This window comes from Amphibalanus amphitrite, unplaced genomic scaffold (genome assembly GCF_019059575.1).
Source record: "Amphibalanus amphitrite isolate SeventyFive unplaced genomic scaffold, NRLGWU_Aamphi_draft 000908F_arrow, whole genome shotgun sequence".
Lineage (NCBI taxonomy): Eukaryota > Metazoa > Arthropoda > Thecostraca > Balanomorpha > Balanidae > Amphibalanus > Amphibalanus amphitrite.
The window spans coordinates 59669-74097 of NW_024882402.1; the positions used below are offsets into that span (position 1 = coordinate 59669).

The 14429-nt window shown below is 49.4% G+C and overlaps 1 protein-coding gene across 1 annotated transcript; it reads left to right on the forward strand.

Annotated features, from left to right (window-relative positions):
* The first annotated feature begins 10811 nt into the window (after positions 1-10811).
* On the forward strand, positions 10812-14144 carry LOC122367924 (guanine nucleotide-binding protein-like 3 homolog). The gene is made up of 4 exons (XM_043341457.1): positions 10812-11491; positions 11840-12012; positions 12406-13267; positions 13656-14144. Exons 1-4 carry the CDS (start codon positions 11084-11086, stop codon positions 13845-13847), a joined length of 1635 nt encoding a protein of 544 aa, XP_043197392.1. The 5' UTR covers positions 10812-11083; the 3' UTR covers positions 13848-14144.
* Positions 14145-14429: the final 285 nt, after the last annotated feature.

The following is a 14429-nucleotide window of genomic DNA, read 5'->3' on the forward strand; positions in this document are numbered from 1 at the left end:
AAAATTACCTTCCGTTCTCATAAATGGGAACGCCCGTTCCCATATTTGGGAACTCCGTTCCCAAAAATGGGAACGTTCCTATATTTGGGTACTCATGACCATAGTTCCACCTACTGATATAAAACACAGCGAATAGGGTACACGTTCTCATTTCAGAAAACGATCTTTGGAATTATCACGTAACTTTCCAGAGAAAAATAATAATACGCCGATTTGTTATGTAATATGTTACGAGGGAGTCCTTAACATTTCAGTTTTTAACGGTGATAAAAAAACTTAAAATGGTATGGCAGTCTTCGTGACGGTCTCAGAACCAAACATTAACGATCGTTTTCTCTTGGAAACACCGCTTCTCAACCTATTCAAGCAAAACGGAGAGCGACAACGTCCGTCACCCTCCTCCCTCCTTCCCTCTCCTCCCTCTTGTCGGCACGCCCTCGGTCATGACAGTCAAACTTTCTTTCTCGCGAAAACCGCCGCGCGGCCGGCCAAAGCACTACCTGACTGACCCACAAACCGCTTCCTGCCCTCCCGGCTCCCATCACCAGCGCTCTACTGCGCGTATCTCGCACAAGCTCCCCATTCAGACCTCAGCGATTTTGTGCGAGCGGCTCTGATCGAGGTCAATCAATGTGGCGCCCTATCGGCAGCGGCGGGGGTCAGGTAGACCACGTGGACACAGACAGGGCTCCGAGTGACTCGTGCCGTGCAGAATGAGGTCAGTGCCGAGTGGATGTGGTTATTTGACGGGCGACAGGGCATGGGCTCAATATTTGATGGTGTTCCTCTGGTGGCAGATTGAATTGAATATGCGGGCTGCCATTGGGTCGATGTTCGGTAACGGTTCGGTCTGATTAACCAATCAGGAGTGACCAGAACATGACCAGGGGATGGCCAGGTTCGCGGGAACAATCGAGAGCGTATCCAGCTTTCCATGAATGTATATCGGTATAAGTCGTGATTTCAACAAGTATAAAATCAACGTCATTACATTAGAGAAGAGCAGGCCCTGGAGGCGGGGACTGGGACAGGCAACATACTACCATTAAAAAAATCATTTATTTACATGTAGAATGTAATAAGACAGAACTCATCAAAAATGTGTTTGATCTGCATGCTTTTCTCAGCTCCGCAGGCACACATATTGACGCTGGAAACAAAGAACCAATCTTCGCTCTCAGCCGTCCAAACCAGATTAATCAGCTCACTCACATCTCTGATTACGCTCTCGTAAAAAACCGAAAATAACGTTAAGATCCACGCTTTTCGAGAGGCGGCTGAAATCCAATAAGGCTTGATTTGATACCTACCACACATAAACAACAGAAACAAAAAGGCGTGGAAAGAAAAATAATGTAAATTAGGAAAAACTGAAGTTTTACATATAGGGGAAGGTGGGGTAAGACGGCCCAGCGGGGCAAGATGGACCACCGGTCCTCCCGGCTGAAGCGCTGCAGTTATCTACTGCTTTATGCACTTACTATCTTTATTTTCCTTCGTACCAATGACCACCTTGAGCTCATGCGGTTAGGATGCATATATTTTGAGTTATTGAGAAAAGTGTTGTTTTTCGTCAAACTGATCTAATATAAGAGGTCTACGGATAATTTAATTTCGGCGTCTTTCTTGCATGATTAGTTTCTATTTTGCACTTCGCTGTGAAGAACAAAGTTATAAGCTTAGTTATAGTCACACTTTAGGACAGGCAAGGTTTCGCAATGTTGCGTTATTTGACATATAGGCGTCATGTTAATGACAAAATTTAGATTTGGGGCAAGACGGACCACTGTGGCCCATCTTACCCTGTCGTGGTCCGCATATGGAAAGTTCTTTTCTAAAGCATTGACACAAGTTTAAGTAAGCTAATTTTTCAGCAAGGAATCTTTGTTGCATGTAAGCCATGCATGCAAATTGCAAGTGCTCAGCATGCATTCATGCCAAACGACAATCGACACACATATTCCCAGCTTTTTGTTGCACTTCCATAACATATAAGTATAGAATAAAGGTTTCATTTTGTTATTTCACCACTCTGTTTACTTCTACTTACTCGAGTACAGATTATAACTGCACCAAGCATGAATGGATAGCAGGCACTGCTGGGTGGTCCGTCTTACCCCGCGTTTTTTCTTGTCTGAGTTTTTGACATGTCCCCCTTTAAGAGCATCTACCGCCTAGATGTCTTTAAGTTGAAATTCAGTCTTTACAAATATCAAAAGAGGAAGGATTGAGCATTCAGAGGACTATTAACAATATGAGTTACGAGAGCAGTGTAGCAAGATATACGGCTTCAAACCTTAGCTGGTCCGTCTTACCCCACCTTCCCCTACTAGACCTTACATAGCAGTGACTTGGATCGCATAAAAATGTCGGGAATATAACTCAATACGCACTGCGTAATTATTACGCAACATTTTCTCTCGGCAAAAACAAGATCAAATAATATATATTGAGACGGGTTACACAGCACATTGGGTGGACGCGTTTCGTCTAAATGACTTTTTTCGACACCCTCTCGGAAATTAAAACAATACTACTCAAGATCAAATAAAGCCAATAATGCGCTCTTTCAACGGCAGTGACAAAAAAGAACACCCGTTGCGTCCGAAAATGTGTCCATGGCCAGTCGCAGGTCGCTCTTCAAAACCGCTAGTGGGCGGCTCTCGACCGGCCGCTCCGGCTGCCCGCCCGCCCTACCGCCCAGGTCAGGTCAAAGGTCAACGCGCAGGTCACGCAGCGCCGCGGGCGCGCTCCACCAATTGGTCAAGGGATGAGGAAACGCTTCACCCGACCTTGGCCCGCACATGGCGCCGGCCGGCGAACGGCGAAAGGAAGGCAGTCGCTCGCTCGCTCGCTCGTTCACAGCCATGCTAGGCGAACCGGGCGGGCCCCCGCGCAGGCAACACCCACTATCGCCTGGGGCAGAGTTGCCGACACTCGAGTCAACGCGCTACGCCAAGGCAGCAGGGGGCAGCTCCAACCGAAATCAGGCTGGATCCATCGGAGGGCCGAGTTTCGACAGGCATGGCTGAATGGACGCGAGATGAAACAAGCCGTTAGGAAGATAAACGGGAGTTATATGTTGGGCATGGTGGAGTGGAGATTGGTTAGAGTTTGAGAGGTAGTGGTAATGCTGGTGTCGACAGAAGAAGGAGTGAGAGGATCTTGACGCCGTGTTGCAAAGGGAAGGACGTGTTGAAACATATATTGCAGCGGAAGGATAACAGGCAGGCGTGATGTTTCATTCCGTTTGACATGCCATTTTAGATTGTCATGAGATTCAAGCAAGGAAAAAAGAAGTGTTCCTATTTTGTATAGCATGCTGGACAAACGTTTTCTTGTGGTCTAATCCAGCCCAATATAATCCGATCAGATTATTATCGTAACATCTCAATCACGATTGAGACTCGCCCCCTTCGAATGCGACGCTCCCCCCTATCCCCATCCTGTCCGTGTTGTCTCAGCAGCTCTACCGCGGTCTCCGCTAGCCACGCTTGTCCATCGCTCTCCCATTCTACCACCGCCACAGTCTATCTCACAGTCCCCAGTCGCCGCAGCTAGCTGTCACCGCCAGTGACCCAGTGCAGCGGACCGGCTCGGCGCTGAAATCGGTCGAACGGTGTTCACACGAGTACAGGTGACCGCACGGGGAGGGGTAGCCACACGGGGAGGGAGGGGGGGGGGTGACAGAAGGGGTGGATGAACGTTATCTGGGTCAGTGAAGAATGACAAAAGGTGTGGTCACTGGTGACTGGCTGGTGGATACGTTGGCTATTATTTCAGTTCAGTCACAATCGCTTTCGGTGCAGCGCGGCTTTTGTCATTGTGATCGCTGCTTTCAGTGGGCGGATGTCGCTATTCGCTATTCTTTTTGAAAACAATACACTATGCGACCATTTATATGACCCTTTATTTGCATTTTCTGTACCTACTGAATTCAGCTCTCTAAAGTACCTGACCTCTGTGCCAGAGCGCAGCTTCTCGTTCTTCATACTTAATTGGGCCGCTCGACTGTAATCTAAATCAGCAAAACCTTTCGGTAAACTATCGACATTTTCAAAGAATCCAGGCGTGTCGTCCAACACTTTTATAGCCGTATGAGTAATGAGTCTGAAAATAAAACCATTCGTCTCAGCCTGAGACCACCAGACCAGGGTGCCCATACGATGCTCCCACGGCCTCGCTGCCGCTCCTTGCCGTAATCGTGGGCGGCGTGAGCCAACACCACTACCCTGTAATACTCCCGATGGTGCTGTGGGCAATCACGTCCCCGTGCTGGATGACTTGTGAGAATCAAAGGCACCCGGACTGGCGTTAGACAGGAGCTGTGCATAGCATAGCTGTCACGATCAGACCAATACCGGCGTCATCTTCTTTCATCTTTAACAGCATAGTCACTGTTGCTGTCATTGCCACTGTCAGAGCCCCTGTCACCGTCCACCGTCCACCGTTCACCGTCCACCGTCCACTGTCCACCGTCAACTGTCCACCGTCCACTGTACACCGACCCGTCCACCGTCCACCGTTCACTGTCCACCGTTCACTGTCCAGTGTCCACCGTCCACCGTCCACCGTCCGCTTCCCACTGTCCACTGTCCACTGTCCACTGTCCACCGTCCAACGTCAACCGTCCAACGTCAACCGTCCACCGTTAGATCTTGTCATCTTTCCTCCGCTCCATCCAATGTCGCTGTTGAGTCAACTTCTTATACTCACTCTTCAGCAGATGAATAGAGCTGAGTACTGAGTAGGAAATGTATCACATACTCAACGGCGGGCGGTAGTCTCAGGGTAGTTACGCTGATGAGAGTTGTGAGCGTCAGGCGTCGGGAGGTTGTGTAACATGTGAGGGAGAGGAAATTGAACGGGGCACTGGGGTAGCGTGGCTGGCATAGGGAATAATTAACAGGGCATGAATGCAGGCACTATTTACTTTAGGATGGCTAATGCCCGGCCCCGTTCTTATTTTCGCAATTATTGCACACATTGCGGATATTTTCCTAATAATTCAATGTAAAAACATTCCCGTCGAAACCATCACAATCCTGGCAACAAAGCGTGCGTCACAATCCATTAGCCTAGCCCTTCTGAGCTACAGCACTCAGACGACGAATAAATAGCCCCATTTCTGCTGCCATCAGGCATTACCAATTGATCCTCAGTCCTCTGCGATACGACATTCCACGCAACGAGGACAGGGCATTCCTATTAGTCTGGCCTGTCGACCGCATACGGTCACGTAACGTAATCACGCACAGAATCCAGCCAAATATGCAGGACTGAGCTGCTGTCGTCTAACCAGATAGATGTGATATCCCTCTGGATTCCACAGGTGCGATCGTTATTTCGACACAATAGACAGTACCCTTGAGCTGACTCATGGAAAGGTTTATATGTAACTCGGGGAATGCACCTGGTTCATTCGATGTTTAAAATACACTTCATAATAATCGTTGAAAATTGAAAGGGATTATAATTGCTCTCGAACTAATAATAAAAGCCAAATACCTAGACAGTTGTACTTATACAACTATACGGCACATCATGGGACTATTCCGGAATTCTGTCCACTGTAAAGAGGGAGAAATATCGGTCTCCTAGCTATCACGGTAATAAGGAAAAAAACTTGTTAGGAAAAAATAAAAACAATTATCTTTGCTTTAAGCCTGAAAGTATTGTTTCATCTGTGTTAAAACAATTATCAGGGAAATGGGAAGCGATTGGGGCGAAAGTAGCTACACACAGTACACAGTTAAATATAGCGAATGAAACAATTGAACCAGCGCACATACCTAACGGTAATGAAATACAGCATAGCTTCTTTTTTATTTCGCTATCTACAGTTCAACGCGCCGGCAAGGGTAATAGTGTTTCCTTTCACAGTTCGTCAAACAAAAGACCTCATCGACAATCAACGGTGTTGAGCAAGCTAATGTGCCTCTGTGTCCGAACTCCGAACCCTAACAAAAACACTGCCGTTCCCCTGGGTCGACCTGTTCCCACAATAATAGAGTTCCCGGCGGGCGGCGGCCTTACACTGACCTGTACTGCGCACGGCGGCACAGCCAAGTCAAACGGGCCCAAATTACTACCATGTGACCTCGCGGAGGAGAAGTGGCCAGATCGGGTCGGGTCAGATAAGCCGTCCAAATTATAGGCATTTCGGGGCCGATAGAAGGCGACGGTCGCCACGAGAATCTAGATCAATGATCATATTGGACGACGGGAGCCCGTCCGACGAAGGGAGCCAGATAGGCGCGTGCCCATTGCCCAAGTTTCCTAGTCAATCTGCAATTACGCAGGCGGAATCATCCATAGTGTGAAGACATGGTGTGTCAAAGAATGGAGCGTGTCAGCTCAGAATGGAGACGACTGACAAGTCGTTGCGCCGCTGTCGTATTTATTTCTCTCTACTTGCATGAAGCAGGCCTCGATCGTCACAATCGACGATGTGTCGTTCTGTTTACCGGCAGCCATGGTAACGATGCCGGCGCCGCTGCCGGCCGCTGCCGAAGGCCTTGCAACGTAACGCGCACGACTTACGACGCAGAATTCGGCCGGAGAATGTGAGAGGGCAGAAAGTGGACGGTATCAGGCGAGGCCATGACCCGGAGGAATGAAAGCCAGGCCGAATAGGTGTCCTGGTGCTGACTAGCTGGAGGCAGGGCTGGAGAAACCGGGGGGACCGGGGGGGACCGTCCCCCCCCGGGCCCCATTAATTCCATTTCCTGGGGGGGACCTGGGGGGGACCTAATATATAACGAAAGTGGGCCCTTCTGACTTATGTTTAAAAAAAGTAATCAGCCATTTTGGCCTGTATTAATGTTTTAAATATCACATTCCAAGCATCGGAGCCCTATATCAGTGAGTAGATCTCAATGAGTCGTACTCCACCACAAGCTAGTGGGCCCTTAATGGTTCCGTGATGACCGTGAACCATCGGAGAGCCATGGCCCCTCATTGAGTCCATGTGGTCCAGGTCCAGTAGTGGACCTGTTGAAAATTTGACAGAAAGGTGTTTGCCAGGCCTATTTTCCTTTCACATACCTCCTATATATGTACAGCAACGCATGAATAACAGTGGCGGATCCTGGGGGGGGGCACGGGGTCATGACCCCCCAAATGGTCTGAGAGGGTCAGTTGACCCCCTCCAAAAGCCGAAGACCTAAATGCGTTATAGACGCCGTCTTGCATGCTCAAAATCACCTGTCAAACACATCTGAGCTTATACCTTTGTTTTTGTCTGGATCGTGTTGCGTGAAAAGGCGTATTGAAGGCCAGAATCGTACTCGTTTTTGTCTCAACCGTGCGAGCACCAGGGGATGATACAGGAAAACTCCAAGGGGATGGTCATGAATTTAATTTGTGGTGCCCCTTCCTATACCCAAAATTAAAGACTCAACGGATTTCGGCCACTTAATTTTGGTGATGCCGTGTTTCCATTTTTGTTTTTTATATTGTTTATTTTATTTTTAGTGCCCCTGGGCCCTGGCAGGCCTGTGGTGCCCCTGGCCGGACTGTGGTAACCCTGGCGGGCTTGTGGTGCCCCTGCGAGGCCGGTGGTGCCCCTGGCAGACCTCTCGTGACCCCTGAGGTGCCTTCAAAAGAGGACGTGGGGCCATCAGAAGCGGCCATATGACCGTCGGCATTGGGCCTTAAGGGAACTGCATGGGCCTCTGCTGTGACCCAAAATAAGGATCTCGAATGTCGAAATGGGACCTTCAGAGACAGGTAGGGAGTCAGGGACCCTCATTTCACCGGTATGAGGCTGTAGGCACCCAAAAAGCAGTCGGAGTCCCTCAGATGCCGGAATACTTATACATTACTTACGCGGCATGCTTACCTTCTTACATTTTGCGCCCTCGGAGGCCAGCGCGGGGTCCTCATAGGTCGATGTGAGCCCTCTGAAGCCGGTGAGAAACCTCAAAGGCCATCATAAGACCATCGGGCCACTGGACAGTATGAGACTCAAGAGGCAATTTGGAACTTCGGAGACCGGCGTGGGCCCCAGGGACGTACCCAAGGGGGGACGGGGCGCCCCCCATTGGGGTTTCAGGAGGCCCCCGTGGGGCGCCGAAGGCCCACGGGGGCCAAAATCACGTCGGAGGCGTAAGAAATTCACGTGAAGCCAAAAAATCACGTCAGGACATTCAGGGCCCTCTGACCAGCCTGACAGCTAGGGTCCTTCTTGCTTCCTGAGGCCTCCTAATCCTTCCTTCTTACTTCCTGAATAACCGCCCGCTAGTGCCTGTGTCTGACCGCTAGGGCCCCTCTGACTCCTCAGTAGAGAGGAGGCCCTCTGTAGGTAGGAGGCCCTCTCTAAAGAGAAGGCTCTATGTAGAGAGGAGGCCCTGTATAGAGAGGAGGCCCTCTGTGGAAAGGAGACCGCCTGAAAGCAGAAGGCCCTCTGAAGAGAGGAGACCCGCTGTAGAGAGGAGACCCGCTGTAGAGAGGAGGCCCTCTGTAGAGAGGAGGACTTCTTCAGTAGAGAGGAGGCCCTCTGTGGAGAGGAGGCCCTCTGTAGAGAGGAGGCCCTTTGCAGAGATGAGGGCCTCTGTAGGAGGTTCTTTGAAGAGAGGAGGCCCTCTGTAAAGGAGGTCCTCTGAAGGGGAGAGACCCTCAGTAGAGAGGGAGACCTCTGTAGAGAGGAGGCCTTCTGTAGTTAAGAGGCCTTGCGAAAAGAGGAGGCCCGCAGTAGAGAGGTGGACCTCTGTAGAGAGGAGGCCCCCTCTGTGTTTTGACAAATCTTTTTGCAAATTTTTCGCAGCGCTTCGCGCCGCCGATTCATGTACGTACAGGTCAATACGAAATCGTGACTGTAATTACACCAACCAACCGTGGCAAATTGAATTATAACTCATATGTGTAACTGTGAAGGAACTCCGGCTTGTACTGCCATGCTCAAAGGGTGGTAAAATTTGTGTTTTGGAGCTGTGTTTTGACAAATGCTTTTGCAAATTTTCTCGGCGCTTTGCGCCGATTCCTACACCAGTCAATCAAAAAGATCGTGACTGTAATAACATCAACCGTGTCAAATTGAATCGGAATTCATATGTGTACTGTGAAGGAACTCCGGCTTGTACTAGCATGCTGTAAGGGTTGTAATGTTTGTGTTTTAGAGTTGTGTTTTGACAAACGTTTTTTTCCACACACAAAATTGCGGCGCTTCGCGCCGCCGATTCATACACAGGTCAATAAGAGAGATCGTGACTGTAATAACACCAACCGTGTCCAATTGAATCGGAATTCATATATGTGTACTGTGAAGGAACTCCTGTTTGTACTAGCATGCTAAAAGGGTTGTAATATTTGTGCTTTAGCGCTGTGTTTGTACATTTTTTTTTTTTTTGAAATTTTTGCGGCGCTTCGCGCCGCCGATTTATAAACAGGTCAATAAGAGAGGTCATGACTATATGCTACTAATGCATTAGGCTAAAAGTGAGGTAACTATATCTACTTCTTGGCTTTTAAGTACGTCGATCGCCCCCCCCCCCCAGTAAAAAATCTGTAGCGACGCCCCTGTATAGGTGGGTTTCAGTAATTGAAACTACTGAGCCGAGTGACTAATAACGATCAAACTTCATCTTAGAAACGACGAAGATCAAATGTCATTTGATCTCGACATACTCGCTCCCTACCCCCCCCCCCCCCCCGTCGTCAGAATTCATCCATCAGACCCGGTATGTCGGCCGACTTGTGACCCCCTCTCAAACGTTCCCCTAAAATCCCCCTTGGAAGGTTATATGATTTTGGGCCCTTTGAGACAATTAGGGCCCTTTTCCTTGAGGGCCCCTCGAGGCCTAGTCCCCCCCACCTCTGAAATCATTTCTCCAGCCCTGGCTGGAGGGCGGAGGAGGGGTGAGTGGTTGGTGGGTGGGTGTCACTCAGCGACCGCTGAATTAGTGACACTAACCTTGCACGCGGTTGCGCGTAATCATTGGTGAAATAAGACGGAAACACATTGGTGGCAAAATAGACTGCACTCGTTTCAAGAGGTATGACTAAAAAAAAAAAACGGAGTACTGATGCTGCTATCGCCGCGAGGAGTGTCTTTGATAATACGGAAAACGCCTACCATTTATCACCGTGCGTCCCGCTCCCGGAGCTTGAGAGGAGCACTCTCTCAATCTCCGGGAGTGCTCAAGAGAGTGCTCAAGAAAGAGAGCACTCTCTCTTTCTCCAACGCGAAACGCAGCGCGACAGGAGGGCATGGAAATTGAAAACCCACACATAGGACGATTCGTTGAAGGATGAGATCCAAATCCCCTCAAACTCAAATTTGTCACTGGCAAATTTGCAAATCATAATTCAAATCAGAGGCCACTTGCACCAAAATCCTCTTGCACCAATGCTTGGATTATTTTGCATCGTATACCCAGTCCAAGTCTCAAATGTAACAATTTGCATGCAAAATTTTGCAAGCACATGTAAGATTATGTATTGGGCTATTGCAAACAAATTTACCACCGTTAGATTAGCTTATTCTGAAACCGGTTTTTCGATTTTACCTAGCTAGGTAGTTTGGTGCAAGAGGCCTCAGGGCTGCGGAGTCGATGGATTTTCGGCGACTCCGACTCCGACTCCGACTCCGGCTTTCAAAAACCAGCTCCGACTCCGACTCCGACTCCGGGCAGAATTGTCGACTCCGACCGACTCCAACTCCCGACTCCGACTCCGCAGACCTAGCAGGGCTGCGGAGTCGACAGATTTTCGGTGACTCCGACTCCGACTCCGGCTCGGGTTTCTAAAATCGACTCCGACTCCGACTCCGACTCCGGTCACAACTGTCGACTCCGACCGACTCCGACTCCGACTCCGACTCCGCAGCCCTGATTCAAATAATCAGAGCATAACAATGCGTTGATCTTAATTTAGTAGCCGTAGCGCATATCAAGAACTCTTATTTGAAGGTCAATTCTGCCGCACCTGTGACAAAAGGACGCATGTGTGTTGTTTGGGTTTTGTGCGCACGGTCCTTTTACATCGGGAGCGGCGTGGGGGTGGCCGCGTATCCCGTCCAGCGGGACGTTTTTAGATTACATTTTATTTCCTCTAACAACTATCGGGTCTAAAGAGTAGCAAAATGGTTACCAACAAGTTTTCAAAGAAGCAGAGCAAGCGGGTGTCGGCGCGGATGCGCTATAAAATTGCCAAAAAGGTCAAGGAGCACAATAGGAAAGTGAAAAAGGAGGCAAAGAAAAACCCAAAGAAAGGAAAGAAGAAGGATCCAGGAGTGCCTAATCTTGCACCTTTTAAAGAAAAGATAATTGAGGAGGCTCAAGCAGAAAAGCAGAGGATTCAAGAAGAGCGTGAAAAGAAGAGGGAAGCGCTCAAAGCCGAGAGGATAGCCAAAGACAATGCTTCCAGCTCAAATTCCCTAAATGAGTTGGTTTCAGCAGTACAAACTAGAAATGAAGAATATGAAAATATGGCAAAGGCAAATGACTCAACAGATAACTCTGCAAAAGCATTTTATAAGGAGTTTAGGAAGGTCAGTCATTTTGAGTTGCTTTCAAGTAACTAAGTACCTAGTACCTACCTACCTGCCTATCTCTTAAGTGCTGTTAATTATCTGAGATTCATAATTTTCTTAATTTTTAGAGGGATCAAAAGAATGCATGCTCTTTACATGCCTTTGTGTTCTTTATCAATATCATTTATTTTATTAGGTAATAAGTTTGATCAGATGTTCATTGTGTCTGACATCAAATTACTATTTCAGCCAAATAGAACATTGCATGACTTAAAGATTATTACAAAAATATATTGCTACCAAGTCCCATTTTTGGTAAATATTTCAAAAGTTTGTGAATTAAATGTTTGAACCGATCCTTTCCAGGTTGTGGAGGCTGCAGATGTGGTGATCGAGGTGCTGGACGCCCGGGACCCCTTGGGCTCTCGCAGCAAGGAGCTGGAACAGACTGTTCTCGCAGCAGGCAGTTCCAAGCGGCTGGTCTTGCTGCTGAACAAGGCTGATCTGGTACCCAGGGAAAACCTCACTGCATGGGTGAAGTAAGTATGAAGGTCATGAAATGATTCTGCAATGCTATTGATACAAAGATCCATGGAATATAATAGTTCCATGCACATGTTGATAGTCTGTTGATATTGTGTTCATTGATATGCATATTTTCACAGCTAAAGATTCGATTGTGTGTCCCTCCTTGTGTGAATTGTGTTATGATGTCTGCTCATTTGCCAAACATAACTGAAAATCAGTCTTGCCATGCTACTGTCATAGATGGCATGCTTTATTTCTTCCCTCAGCTTCTCAGTTCTAGCCTACCTTCCCTCAGTGTTTCACTGATCTTTCATTTTTCCTCACACTCTCTGTGCTTCACTAATGTCCTCTCATCTTACAGCTTCATGCTTGCTTATATTAATGACCCCTCTCTCGCCGACCAGGTACCTTCGTGGCGAGTTTCCGACGGTGGCCTTCAAAGCCAGCACGCAGCAGCAGCGGGGAAACCTCAGTCAGAGCTCTCTGGACGCTCTCAGCTGCCCGGAGGCGCTGCTACAATCGCAGCGCTGCCTCGGCGCCGCACCTCTTCTCAAACTGCTCGGCAACTACTGCCGTAACCGCGGAATCAGCACCGGGATCTCGGTCGGCGTGGTCGGTCTGCCCAACGTCGGTAAGAGCAGTGTCATCAACAGTCTGAAGCGGAGCCGCGCGTGCGGCGTGGGCGCCACGCCCGGGGTGACCCGCGGCGTCCAGGAGGTGCAGCTGGACTCGCGCGTCCGTCTGCTGGACTCCCCCGGCCTGGTGCTACTCAGCGCCGAGCAGGGTGATGCTGCCGCCGCGCTGCGGAACGCCTTCAAGATCGAGCAGCTCGACGACCCGGCGCTGCCCGTGGAGGCGATTCTGCGACGTGCCGATCGCCGACAGCTGATGATGCACTATAAGCTGCCGACGTTCACCACCACGGCTGAGTTCCTGCTTCTGCTGGCGCGGCGGCAGGGCCGTCTGAAGAAGGGTGGTGTGCCGGACGCTGCCGCGGCCGCGCGGCTGGTGCTCCAAGACTGGAACACGGGCCGGATCAAGTACTACACACAGCCACCTGCTGCCGCCGCCACGACCGAGAACGCGGCCATCGTGGCGCAGTTCGCGGCCGAGTTTGATCTGGATGCGGTCACAGAGGAAGCTGATAAGGAGATGGAGGCGGTGGAGGCGCCGCGTGCCTCGCAGACCGTGCCGCTGGCGCCCGCTGAAGACGAGGAGGAGGAAGAGGCGGAGATGGAGACGGCCGAGCCGGCGGAAAACCTGAAGGTGAGTCGAGCTGAGTTTGAGGTAAATGTTGTTCTTGGGTATCGGGTATCGAATCGAGGTGATTTAAAGTCTGACTCATTCAAGCTCGTATTCACCGAGAGTCTTTCGATTTCACCATGTTGACAAAATCTTTAGTGTTTTTGCGCACGGTTTTGAAGTGTAGCATAGAAAACAAATAGCATACTAAAATTCCCCATTGTACGCTAAACTTGTGTTGCGCATTTGGCTATTTACTATCAACCTCACATTTTATCCAACGGTCGGTGGCAGAACTTGCTGGGCATCTAATGCCAGACCCGGTTTTTGTCCCTCTCAAGCATTCGCTCATGGCGCTATTAAAAACGGCATCACTCGTTTATAACATAACCATCATCTGTCCCTTCCTCAGGTGGACCTCGGCGCCAAGAAGAAGGGCAAGAAGCGGAAGTCCTCGGAGACGGACGAATCTGAGCGACCCGCCGAGCAGCAGGTACTCACCAAGAAGGCCTACAAGACCATGATGAAGAAGCGGAAGAAGACCAATGCGCGCACCGAGAGGAAAATGGACTCGCTGGCAGACGAGCTAAATCTTCAGTTGTGAGACACTAGGGGAGGGGTAGGCAACATCTGCTGGGTCAGGGAGGTTGGAACGCGCAGGCAAATGATCGCCTGGGATTAGAACGGTGATCGTTTGATTCACATGTTTTTCATGGCGCCCGTATCAAGAACGGCTCGTTTCTGTTCTGGGTCCCCAGTTGCTGGGTTTTTGAACTGCAGCTGCGACTGTTGAACTGTTCATCCGGCATCTTCCGACAGCGTCGCTAAATGGTCGGGCAGAGACAAGCGCTACTTCTGATGAACGTTGTTTGAGAATAATATATTGGTCCATCCCCACTGATTCCATTTTTACGCGATGGTTGTTTTCCCTTGGGTCTAGGGACGCCACAGCGATTAAATCATGGCTCCCTGGTAAAACTATGGAAACTAAAGCCCTCCACAAATTCAGTTATGCACATTTTCTGCCTTGGTGCATATTACAGTCATCAAAACACACTGGGATTCAGTGGTCCGAACTCAGGTTTGTTAGGGTCTCAACATATATACTCACATCCCAGGCATGAGACCTGCAATCCTCCGAGAGACGTGTAGGAGAAATAAAATGTCAGCCCAAAAAGAGACGCGA

Excerpts from the sequence above, each read along its gene's own strand:
- LOC122367924 (XM_043341457.1), top strand. The coding sequence starts at position 11,084 with ATGGTTACCAACAAGTTTTCAAAGAAGCAGAGCAAGCGGGTGTCGGCG. Across the intron at positions 11,492-11,839 it reads TTTATAAGGAGTTTAGGAAG|GTTGTGGAGGCTGCAGATGT; the intron begins GTCAGTCATTTT and ends GATCCTTTCCAG. Across the intron at positions 13,268-13,655 it reads AGCCGGCGGAAAACCTGAAG|GTGGACCTCGGCGCCAAGAA; the intron begins GTGAGTCGAGCT and ends TCCCTTCCTCAG.